Source organism: Mesoplodon mirus (genome assembly GCF_964341445.2).
Source record: "Mesoplodon mirus genome assembly, chromosome: 6".
In the NCBI taxonomy this organism is placed as follows: Eukaryota; Metazoa; Chordata; class Mammalia; order Artiodactyla; family Ziphiidae; genus Mesoplodon; species Mesoplodon mirus.
In genome coordinates, this window is record NC_138982.1 from 58,711,575 (window position 1) to 58,724,283 (window position 12,709).

The 12,709-nt window shown below is 40.9% G+C and overlaps 1 protein-coding gene across 5 annotated transcripts in view; it reads left to right on the forward strand.

Moving 5' to 3' along the window:
* Positions 1–12,709, forward strand: part of TNIK (TRAF2 and NCK interacting kinase) — a 418,711-nt gene that overhangs the window by 236,361 nt on the left and 169,641 nt on the right. For all 5 annotated transcript variants that reach the window (XM_082624735.1, XM_082624739.1, XM_082624737.1 and 2 more), the window contains exon 3: positions 9,194–9,250. In XM_082624735.1, the coding sequence (XP_082480861.1) occupies positions 9,194–9,250 (57 nt within the window). The remainder of the gene's footprint in view (positions 1–9,193; positions 9,251–12,709) is intronic.

Consider the following 12,709-nt stretch of genomic DNA (forward strand, 5'->3'; position numbering starts at 1 on the left):
TTGAAAACAATCCATTTTCTGCTTCTCAGAGGTGCCAAGCAGAGGAATTCACAGTGAGTGGTGTTGAGATGGAGAGCTGTTGCTTGGGAACTGTCCTGTATCGCTACCTTGCTTCATCTTTGCCACAGTCTGGGAGCAGTGAGGGCTGGATCACAGCTCTGTCTGTGTGGGCAGGAGGATTTTTGAAGCCTCAGATGAATGGCACATGCAGGCCAAGGAAAAGTAGAGGCCCCGTTAACCTGGGGAAACTCTAGAAGCAGACACCATGCCAAGCATATTCTTGAACATTCTTGTTCCTTGATCATAAGGATTTACAAAGTCTTTTCATAAAGTTGCCTTGTCTACCTCTTTGCCTCAAGACATGTTGTACCAAAGAATGGTAGCATTCCTGAAGATGTTCAGATAGATATCTTAACTATGCTTTAATCTTAACTGTGAGTGGAAAATCAGAGTTCATCTTCACTCTCAGAGGGAAAGCTAAGACCAATTTCTAGTTTCTCTGTGATCTCTGCAGAGGGGAAGTAAATTGGCCTCTCTATAGAGTTTAAGGGAACTTCATCCACTAAAGTCATCTTCTAATTTATTTAAGGGTGAAATGATTGTAATCCCTACTTACAACCCCACCTCATCTGCTCCTGTACACTTTGTGGCTGGATAAAAATGTGTGTGTGTGTGTGTGTGTGTGTGTATTGGCGGGGGGAGGGGAGGGGAACGGAAGAAACTGATGTGGACATATGGATGGTATTGACCAATACGACCCTCAAAGGTCACTACTTCATGCAGTCCATTGTTTTTCAAATGTTTATTGAATCCCTGCTGTGTCAAGCACTCTGGAAAACATGGGGGTAAATATATATCCCATCCATCCCCAAGTCTTGTTGATTTGACCTCCTGAATAGCTCTGGACTCTCTCTACCTCTCACCTTCTCCATTATTTCCATCCTAGTCCAAGTTGCCATTAGCTCTCAAATGAATTACCAAGCAATACTGTGTTATTCTTCCATTATCTTTTCCAGTTTCCTCTATTCCCTGTCCTGCATCCAAAGTGATTTTTTCAAAATGAAAACTTGATGACCCTACATTCTTTCTTCAAACCCTTCAGTGGCTGCCCATTGGTCTTAAGGTAAAGACAGAACTCCTCAGAGTGGCCTGTGAGGCCCTGCATGGACTCACTAGACATGTACTGTCTACTCCAGCCATACTGACCTGCTTTCAGTTACTCAAATGCTCAAGCAACTACACCACAGGACTTTTGAACATGCTGTTCCCTTTATCTGGAATATATTTCCCAATGCTTGACCTAGTTTTTTCTATTCATCCTTTAGGTCAGAGCTTTTCTAAAAACTTCCACCCCATAGTAAGAAATATTATTTTACATTAACGCTGAGAATACAGATAGGTAGGTAGGTAGGTAGGAAGATATAAGGATGATAGGTAAATAGATGGATGAGTCTTTGAGTTCCCTAGGAAACAGATTCTCAGGGCAGAGATGTGTTTGTAGGAAGTGTTTTGGGAGGTACTCTCAGGATCAACACCAATAAGAGAGTGAAGACAGATTTGGGCAGAGGAATGTGTTGATGGCAGTTTCAAAGCCCCAGGCAATCCCCCCAAAAAGGAGCTCTGGAGCTGGGATGGCCCTGCAAAGTTTTCCACTTTGACATAAATGATGTAGGCTTTTGTATTCCTATATCAACCAATCATTGAATGTTTGCTGCCTCCGGGTCAGGGGTATTACCTTAGGCAAGGAGCATGACCTTGGGTCCAACTGCTCTCTTTGACTAAGGGTATTTCCTGAAGAAAGACTCAGAGTAGCCCAGTCCTGAAGGAGGGAGCTGGGGAGCACACCACAGCATCCACTACAGTCAATTCCTTAAGATGCTTGGATCCATCTGCTTTGCATAATAAGTTCTGGAAACACTTCCTCTGGAATTCTGGCTGGTCTCTTTTCCCAGGCAAAGTTGTGGGAAGAAAGCCCCCGCCATTACATATTGTCTAATGGTTGTACCTGTTGCTCATCATATCCCTCCTCTGCTACCCATTTTAATCTCCCCCACCTTGTTTAGCATCTTTGCTGGTCTATATGGCAATCTTGTTGGGGTGACACACATATTTATTCCTGAGAAGTCCAAGCTCCTGCTCAACACGCCTGTCTCAGGCTTGACTGCTGCTGTTGTCCATTTACCAAAAAAAAAAAAAAAAAAAAAAAAATGTGTAGAATATAAAAAGACTCTTATCTTCTGCAGCCTGAGGGTAGAAAAAGCTGAGGACCAAATCCAGGAATTAATTATTAGGGTAAAGCAAAAGTTGAATCCTCAATTCAAGCCTGATTGGGAAGGAATGATTTCTGAAACTTGGAATGGAGACGTCCAGGTTGATGCACTTAAAAGCTTGAAACCTCTCATCCCTGGCATCCTCTGCATCTACAGAAGTGATGTTCCCATCCTTTTTTTTTTCTTTTGGCCATGCCGTGAGGCATGCAGGATCTTAGTTCCCTGACCAGGGATTGAACCTGTGCCCCCTGCATTGGGAGCACAGAGTCTTAACCAGTGGACCACCAGGGAAGTCCCGATGTTCCCATCTTGACTGAAGATACTGCACAGACCTTGGAATTTAACCTGATTTCCCTTATGATTTTCACACATTGCCTTCAGCTGATCAATAACTGTAGCTTTCCACTGTCTTTCGCTAGTAGTCTCAGCAAAAGCCATCTGATTCTACTTTTTTAAACTACTGTTTCCTCAGGACATCGCAAAAGTCTGAAATATTGGACTCACCAGTGTGTTCCCTGGCACCTGTATCCTACTTCAGTTCCCCACTAGTGACCATGTTGACAGTGACACTGCTACAGCATGCCAGGGGCTATCAGTGAGCCACCTGCCACCAGTGATGGGAGTCTTATTGACAGCTACTCTGAGAGCCTGTCTCCTCAGGCCATTCCTGGTACCAATTGTCTTAGATGGAGTTTCCCCAGGAACAGATCCTGAGATGATTTATATGTAGGAATTTTACTGGGGAGTGTAGGATCTACACCTGTGAAGAAAGTAGCATTGTGTAGAGGAAGAAGTTTAACTGTAATACAGTCTCAACAAAGACCTCACCCATCCCAAGGAGAGGTCAGGAGCTAAGCGGACTCTTCAGAATTGCCCAACTCTAAGACTAAAGGCCTGAGCCTTTATACTTCTGTATGAACCAGAAATTGGATTTCGCTGTCTCCGGGATGGAACATGACCTTGGGCTGAGGGCAATTCCCAGAGAGGGCCTTGGTTGAGACCTCTCAGATAGATACTTCAGTCTTGAAAGGAGAATCGGGTGGTAGTCTACAGTATCAGTGATAGATAGGTGATCGATGTAACCGTAACAGTTAATCCGTGAAACAACAGCTGCCATTATTACATGTTCTACACTGTGACTTTTTTTTCTATTTCATTTGATTTATTTTCATGGTTCTTATGGTGCACATTTTGAAAATCACAGTATTGGATTACGATCAGTAGGTTAGTGTCGGATGCTGTGAAAACACACAGGTAAGGGCATTTCCTTGCAATCAGGAAATTGAAGAACTCTTACTCAATAAACATGAGATCAAATCTAAGCTAAGCACGAAGAGCTAGAAACACTCTACCTCTGTGAGTCCTTGGATAAGGAGGAATGGAGATGGTGGGTGGAGTGTCTGCATTTTCCACAACCCTGGTTTGCTCATGTGCTCCGCTGGAAACAAATGTATTTTGGTGACCTAGAAATGAAAGGATTCTCTCTTCCAGACTTGCCTCAAGCTAGCAGTTCTAAAGCCATCTTGCTGTTCCTTAGAAAATAACAGCAATAGCAGAGCCCAGGCTTGCATGGCTATTTCAGACAAAACCATTATTTTTCTCTTGTACTTATTTTAGGGAGTAGGTAAAGGGGCAACATAGTCCCTTGGTATCTGTGGTGAAGTGGAGGTCAGGGCTGGGTATTGGTTCCAGGACCCCACTTGGATACCAAGATCTGTGGATGCTCAAGTCCTTTATATAAAATAGCATAGTATTTGCATATAACCTATACACATTCTCTCGTATAGTTTAAATCATCTCTAGATTACTTATAATACCGAATACAATGTAAATGCTATGTAAATAGTTGCTGGCATGCAAAAGTTTTGCTTTTTGGAAATTTCCAGAATTTTTTTCCCTGAGTATTTTCTGTCTGAGTTGGGTTGAATGTATGAATGTGGAACCTGTGGATACAGAGGGCTAAAGGTACTATAATCCTTGAAGGTACTATAATCCTCAAACGTGAGGTAGAAGAAAAAGAAGAAGGGGAGCAGAGTGTGTGTGTAAATCTGTCTAAGCACTGGAATGGAGTGCGCCCGCCTGTTGTCCAACCCCAGTTCATGTGCCTGATGCACAGTGAGACCAAACAGATCAAAATGTCAAGAGTTTGGAGCAGAGAAGGGTTTATTGCAGGGGCCAACAAGGAGAACGGGTGGTTTGTGTTCAAAAGACCCAAACTCCCCGATGACTTTCAGGCAAGTGTTTTTAAAGACAGTGTTAAAGGAGAGGGTCATAGGATATGTGACCAGCTTGTGGACCTTATTCTGTTGAGTTCCTGGTGAGGTTACAGGGTGGTGTTTCTGAAACTTAACCTTCTGGTTCCAACCAGTCTGGGGTCTGCATGCTTGTGGTCAGCATGTAGTCACCATCCTCCACTTGGGTGGGGGTCTTAGTTTCCAGAGAACAACTCAAAGGTATGCATGAGATTGTTATCTATCCTCCTCTGGGAGGAACTAGGTGTGCCATGACACTATTGTCCTAATCATTAACTTCTTGACCCTGCTCTTTGGAACTCAGGGAAGGCCTGGGAGGAAAAAGCCTTTTTCTACAAACAAGAAACGGGAGACATGAAGGGGCTTTTGTACCCAGGAGGGCCCCACAGGGTTCTGCTTAGTTTCAATTCCCTCTTTTCTTTGATACTCTTCAGTCTTGAGGGGAACAGGTGTAACTAGAAAGGGAATAAAGTTTTGGATAGAGAGCTTAATCATAAACTCGGCAGAGGAACTCTGGTTTAGCGACACTCAACTTCACGCCAGCCGAGTGACCCCACAGCCTCTGCTTTCCCTGATTTGATTTGACGGGTTTTTTTCTTCCTTTCTTTCAGAGGGCCTTTTTATGCTTGAAGTCTTGATTGAGGCTTTGGGTCCCACTGGAATACCAATTTTGTTTTTCTAGATTTAGTCTGTTATTTTTGTTATTGTTGGTTATTTCAGTAGAAAAAAAATCTTACTTCATTCTTTTATTAAGAAATGACTCAGCAATTGCAATGTGATGAGATATTTTTCCATAATTTTCGTGGATAAAAAATTTTAACTCTTTGTCTCCTTTAAAGTTTCTTTTCCCCCAGAATTTCATTTTTATTCCTTGGTTGACTATGTAGTTTAGATCCAAACTAGGGTCTATGATTATATTTTTAATTTCTCTTTAAGTGGAAATAAGTTAAAATTAGGAGTAGTATTGAATTTTCACCTCAAAATTCTCTTGTAATAATAACATCCTCCCCATTGCCCTCAAATAAAAAAAAAATTAAATCCTACATGAAACAGAGATGAATGGTTCATGTTTAATTCAATTTAAGTGAAGTTTGAAAAGGTTTGTTTAAAAAAATTGTTTAAATTTTAGTGATAAGAATTTCTAATTCATGGGCGATTGGGATTGACATGTATACACTGATGTGTATAAAATTGATGACAAATAAGAACCTGCTATATAAAAATATAAATAAAATAAAATAAAATAAAATAAGAATTTCTAATTCAGGAGCTGGAAGGTAGAACTGGAACAGGTGAGAAAGTGTCCTGGGTTTAGGTCCCCATTAGTTGTGAGATATTGGCCTCATCTCTAAAAGAAGGATTAGATTAGGCACCTTAGGGGCTACTCCTACTCAATTTATTTGTGACTTTATGGAGTTGTCACTTTAAACACTGTCTGAACAATGATGTGCCTCAGGTTTCTAGTGATCTTTAGGTCAGCTGATTCCTAGCCATTCCCTCAAAGTCTGCCTTCATCTGGATCCTAATTTGGTTTGGCATTCTCTAGTGATGGAAAAGGCAACTCACTCTGGGCAGCCTCCTTTGTGGCTCCCCCATCAAAGGCTGACAGCTCAGCAGCCTTCCTGTTCCAGAGCACAGGACGCCTTTGCTTGGGACTGAGCTGAGGCTGCTAATTGTTCCACCTCCAGGATCTCATTTAAGCCCAAACTGCCATCCCAAAGGTGTATTATTCAGTCATCTGTCAGACCCATTGAGAATGGTTATTTCAGCTTGGAAGGGAAATTTTTAAATGGAGGAGAAGTAGGTGGTTTTCTTTTCTAGTGTTATGTTATAAGCAGTTGCTAAAACAAAAGCAAAAACAACCCTGTGTCTTAAGTTCAAAAACATCACAGCTATTTAATTTATTTATTTCAAACCAAGAGCTGCTCAATGCCCAATGCCATTTATATTTGAAATGTAAAGTGGATTGTATCCTGTCCATTCCCTCCCTGACTGCTGATGGAAAGAACTAGGTGTTGACATGTCCTTGTAACAAATTATTCGCTCGAAGAAGATTCCCTGTCACTTAAGGAGTTAAAAATAGAGTGTAACATTTCTCAAACTGTGTTGGCTGAGGTGACTTCAGGAGCTCCCCGGGGCAGTTAGGAGGCTGCTCAAACCCCTGCTTGAACAAGGAAGTTGGATGCCTTTCAAGATTTTTGGTGAGAAAAGGTTCTGCTGCAAATGGAACCAGAGAGGAAGCACAGGAGAGAGGGAAGCAGACCAGCTGGGAGAGGGTGCAGATTAATGGTCCTTTGGGCTCAGTGCTGTAGTAGAAACATGGAATGTTCATTACTAGCACAGAGGCCAGGGGTGAATCTACAAAGTGAGTAAGCTTACTGGGGAGTTGGGAGTGAAGGGCATTCCAGGCCAAGAAAACACACCATCGGGGAGACAAGAAACAATGCAATACCTTTAGAGAGCGCAGTTTAGTGTCGGGGACCACAGCGTCAGAGCAGGTGGGAGCCCACCAAGGTGGCGTGGCAGACAGGGGGTCAGTTCTTAGAGGTCCCCGCAAGACATACCCAGGTGTTCCCCTTTCCTGGCTGCACGGCACCATTAAAAGAATTTCAGGGTGAATCAGCTGTGTGACATCAGCCAGACCCTCTGTATTTGTCTGCAGTCCCTTACACTCCTTTAGTACTTTAGTAGAGAAATAACCATTGTTTAAGGTATGATTTGTGGCCCTTACTTTAAAGACTTTCTATTCTCGGAAGAGAAGCTAATGACTCCTTTGTTAAGGTCACCATTACAACATAACAGACTTAACTGGGACCTGGACAACCCTGGAGGTCATTCAGTGTCTTATCAACAGAGGGCACTGTTGCTACTTCCCCTTTGTGGGAGATTGACCCAGGCTCTGCAGGAAGTTAGTATTGCTGGCTGGCCCCTGGGTACTAAGTGACAGTAATACTACTCTCCCCACTCAGTCATTGTGAAAACTAAATTTCCAACTAATTTTCCTAAATTTCCTTGGGGTGGAAAGGGGGGATGTTAACAGTGACACCTACTCCCCCCCACCTCCGACCACTGAGCCCAGGCTCCCCACATTTTGCAGATGAGGAAACCAGGGTCCAGATGGGTTACATAACTTGCTCCCAGTGAACCAGCTGGTCATGGGCAGAACCAGGCGTCTGGAATTCCGGTCCAGGGCTCTTGGTGTGGTAATGCTTCAGCCCCCTTCCTCAATTTCTTGAAAGTTGAAGTACACCTGTGACCCTATTAGGTTACTGATTTAATGTCTTCTTCTTTGTGCTCTTTTCTGAGTGAGGAGGAAAGGGAGGGAGCAGAATGGAGGTTGAAAGGTGAAGGAAACACTATCAGAATCAGGTAGATCCATACACAAAGCTGAGATATATGAGAAGGAAAGGGGCAGGCAGCACCAAAGCTACCTCCTCCAGCTTCAAGTGGACATGACTCCACTACCTGTTGTTCATCCATAAACAGGCCACCCCATCTATGGGCTAGGCACCCACTATTCCAGGCACTGGAAATACAATGATGAGACACGGTCCCTTCCTTCATGAAACATAGAACTTAAGAGGGAAGACAACACTTAAAATTAATCACAAGACAGGACTATAAATAATTATAGCCAGAATCTGCTGACAGCTATTCTGTGCCAGGTACTGTCAAGCACTTTATATACATTATCTCATTCAATCCTCCTTGCAATACTATGAGTTAGGTACTCTCATTATTTCCATTTTTCAGATGTGGAAACTGAGGCCTAGAAGGTTAAGGGATTTGCCTAAGCTGGGATTTGAATCCAGCTGATCTTGGAAGGTATATTATACTGCATAATAGCAATGGTAGGTAAAATGTATTGTAGAAGCCACATAGAAAATGCATTTAGAAGTAATGGATATTGACCCTCTTTGCTACTGTCTGAGAGTCAGATGTAGACTTTATGTTTCTCGAGGAGCAAGTGCAGAGAAAGCTCCTCTTTGGGATTGCCCCCTCACTGCACCCTGTTCTCTTCCAGTTCCTTGTGGCTGATGCTTCCCTGTGGTTGCAAAGACCAGGGATACCTACTCTGGGGAAGCAGTTCCTTATGCTCAGTACTGTCTCTTTGGTCACAAATTCAGATTGATTGCTATCTGTTTTGTTTTAGGCCCCCTTTTAAGATGAAGAGAAATTAATAGTCTGAGGTGAAGAGTAGCAGAATCATATCCATTTGAGACTGTTACAAGATATTTTAATAATCAAGGAAACTAAAGTTTCTGCACATACCAAGTGTTTTCCAACCGAGGAGATGCTTATGTCTCCTCCACCCAGATCTAGCTCCCCTTCCATGTAAATCCTCCTCTCACCCAACCCCTTATCTAACACCTTGAAGAGGAGGTAAAACCAAATTATTCGACATTGTCTCTTTTATTTAACTTGACAACCACTGTGAAAACAAACCCAACAGACAAAGTGATGGAGATGTTTTACAAAATAAACATTAAATAGAGATTGATCTTCAAAGCATTTAAGATTTCTCTGTGTGTGTGTGTGTGTGTGTGTCTGTCTGTCTGTCTTCCCCATTGGCACTCTGTAACATTGATCTATGTAATTGTTCTTTACAGTTGAAATCTAATGCTAATATTGCTCATCAGAACTGAAATATTTTAAAAAAATTTTTTACAGGGTCGTCATGTCAAAACGGGCCAACTTGCAGCCATCAAGGTTATGGATGTCACAGGGGTAATGTATCATTATCTTGCCGTCTCAAAGTTATATATTTGTAATAGAGAAGTTGGTGATAGAGAAAAATCATTTTTTGGAAATAGAATTTTTTTAGACATCCAAGACCTTTCCCCACTTGTGCTTAACATAAAAATGAAGAGTATTTAGCAGCTGACAGAGATGACCATGGGTAAATCACTCTAATTAAATTAGATACCTACACACTGCCTTATGTAGTCAGAATGAAGAACATGTGTGCCAATAATTTACATAAACACAGCCAAGGACATTTGCAGATGAAGACAGAACAAGGATTTGAAGGTATTAAGAGAATAATACTGAGATTACACAAAAGAGGTGGGTCTTAACAGTTTTCCCCAAAGTCCACCTAACACTGGAGTAGACAAGAGTTTGGATAACTCTAAAATCCTAGTAGGATGTGTAACATGAATATTTTCCTCCCCAAAATGTTATAGACCAAATAATCACAATAACTACAAATACTTATTATTATAGAGCAACACTGAAACAAAATTTCTGCCTGGATGATCAAAAGCAATCTGATGAATAGACTTTATTTTAAATACAATCTTACGCTTTCAATCCTTTTTGCTAGGTCTATTTAAAATATTTTAATGCCTTTTCTAGAGTACAGAGCAAAAATCAGACTTGAAAGGACTTATTGGAAATCAAAAGCATGTTAATGATTTTCTATTGTCCCCAGGGATTTTTCTAAGATGTCTGTCAGCTGTACACAAAAGCTAAAAGACCAAAGTCTTCCGTTTGGCCCAGAAGTGGATTATTTAATGTAAAGAGATGTAGAATGAATGGGTCACACAAAGGTATCAAGAACCAGTATACAAATAAGAAAAACACACAGTATGTCCGTAGGTCAGACTTCGGTCCATACCTTCTCTGGTCCAGTTTGCTACCTTTGATAAGTATACATTATATGCTACACTATTAACCATGACACTAATTTCACTAATTTTCATTTATACCACACATTGTACTGTCTTCCTTTCCTTACTTATTATTTATCTGAATTCCTTTTTAAGTTCTATGCATTTTAAAAATTATATGCATTTTTAACAAGAAAAAATTTTGTTCCCATATGTTTAGAAGAACTTAGATAAAGTAATCCTTCCTTTTATTTGTCCTAAATGCATTATTCAAATTTCAGAGCTTGCAAACCAGTTCAAATATTTCATCCCAATTAGTTTATGAATTCACCTGGCCTTTACTGAGTAAGAAAATACATGTAGATTATATTAATACGGTTTAGGTTCTGCCACTTGCAAGAGAAAACTCAAAATAACAGGCTTAAGTATGATGGAAGTGTCATGCTCTCTCATGTTAAAGGAGTCTAGGGGCGACAGTCCAGGGATGTGTAACAGCAATGTGATAGAGTAGTCGGGTGTTTTTATCTTTCTGCTCCATCATTCTGACACATGGCTTCCACACTTAAGGTTAGTTCTGTGATTTAAGGTAACCGTTGGATTTCCATTGATCACATTCTTTGGCAGGCAAAAAAAAAAGGCAGTGCGGGGAAGCGGGGGGAGTGGGTGAGAGCAGAGGGTACAGAAGACAGCCCCTTCCAGTGAAATTTTTTCTACTCGCATACAACGTTTCTATTTACTTCTGCAGTCATTGGCTACCTAGCTGCAAGGAAGCTGGGAAATGTGGTCTTTCATTCTACCAACCTGTCCAGTTAATTTGGGTTCTAGTATTAGTCAGGAATGAAGAGAGAATGGATACTTGTATTGTTAATTAGCAGGGTCTGACACAAAAATCAAGATCAGATACTATCAGTCTCTACATAGAAACCTATTAGAAATGTGCAAATCTTTTACAAAGCTCCCAGCACAAAACAAATCAGAATTTTTTTTTGCAATTCTGCTAAAGTCATACTACTGTATTTTCCTTGAATTGAATAGGATCTCCACATAATGTGATGTACTTGGCAGTTGAACAACTAATGGATGTGGATGGAGCCCAAGACATTAATTCTGTAAAGTTCTGTTGTGTGGGTCTGCAGACTACAGTTGAGTTCCACTGACGTCATTAATCTCAGTGTACAAAGCTGTATATTGATGCACAAAGTATGACCTGAGAGCATTGAATATCACTTTCTCTGGTTCTGTTTGTGAGATTTTAAATTGTTCAAAGAATCATTTACTATTTCTAGACCACCTTGCTTGGAATCAAAAAAGTTACACAGCAATTTATCCCAGAGTATGTATTTTCAGTTTAAGCAGTGTCAGTTAGCCTCTCTAAACTGGGTTTCACAAGGCAACTGAGACCTACAGAAAATGATTTAGAGTCTGTTTTCTCAATTCTCCCCAACATGGTACAGAGCTAGCACCATTTTCAATGCATAGGAGAGTCAGTCTATTGCTTACAATGGATGCTTTATAGTATTTAGGCTTAATTCTCTCGGGGGAACCTCTGTTGAAAGGGCTGGATAGTTCCTTGATTTAGGCACATCATTGACCATTATGTAACCACTGACCCCTAACAAAGGCAAACATGGATACACATCAGGAAATGGTTTTCTTATTTCCCATGGTGTATGATCCAGCATCAAATGACTTTTGTATCACCCCCTTACACATCACAGTCAACATAAAATTTCCTTTGTGAAACTCATGTGGTGTCCTCAGAAAACAATCTATTTCATTTTGTCATGTTGTCTTTTGTGCATTATGGAACGCTGCAAAAGCTTCTTACCAATTATTATAATTGTGCTCATTATAGCTGCTCTGAGATGAATTCTCAAAGGTCATCTTTGTTAATTGTTTGCAGTGATCTACTGCGAAGTTACTATAGTTTATCGTAATGAATTTGATAAAACTATAAGCTTGAAATCAATTTTTAAATTATTGTTTTCTTTCTATACCATTTCCGTTTTTAAAAGAAAATAACCATAAAGAAAACTGGATATAATGCTTATGTTCTTCTGTTTTACTGCTGAGACACTTCCAAATTTGCTAATATTTGCTTCAGAATTAGGGCTTAAACTCAGACTCAGTCTTCGAAGTTCTTTTAGTTTCTGAAATAATTATGAGAATTTCTGCATTTTGTCGCTTTCTGGGGATTTCTTCCCAGCTGGACTTGTGTACTTTAATCATCTAAACAAAATTGGGCCCTCTCGGGTAGTGTTCCTCAAGGTGGACAACCAGCATTTACGGACCGTCAGCACCCCTGGGGTGTTCATCAGAAAGGCAGATTCGTGGGCTTGCTGCAGAATTTCTGGGTGGAAGAACCTGCCTTTTCTACAAGCTCCTCAAGGAGCTTCATGCACACCAAAGTCAGAGGAACACTTTTCTAGGGACTTGTATTTACTGCTTTCTGGCTACCAAGTATGAAGAGACCATGATTCTTTGATAATCCTGCAAATAATACCCATCTTCATTTGAACCAAAATTCCTGATGTAAACTAGTCCCTTTACAATGATACCTTGAAGCCCATGTAGG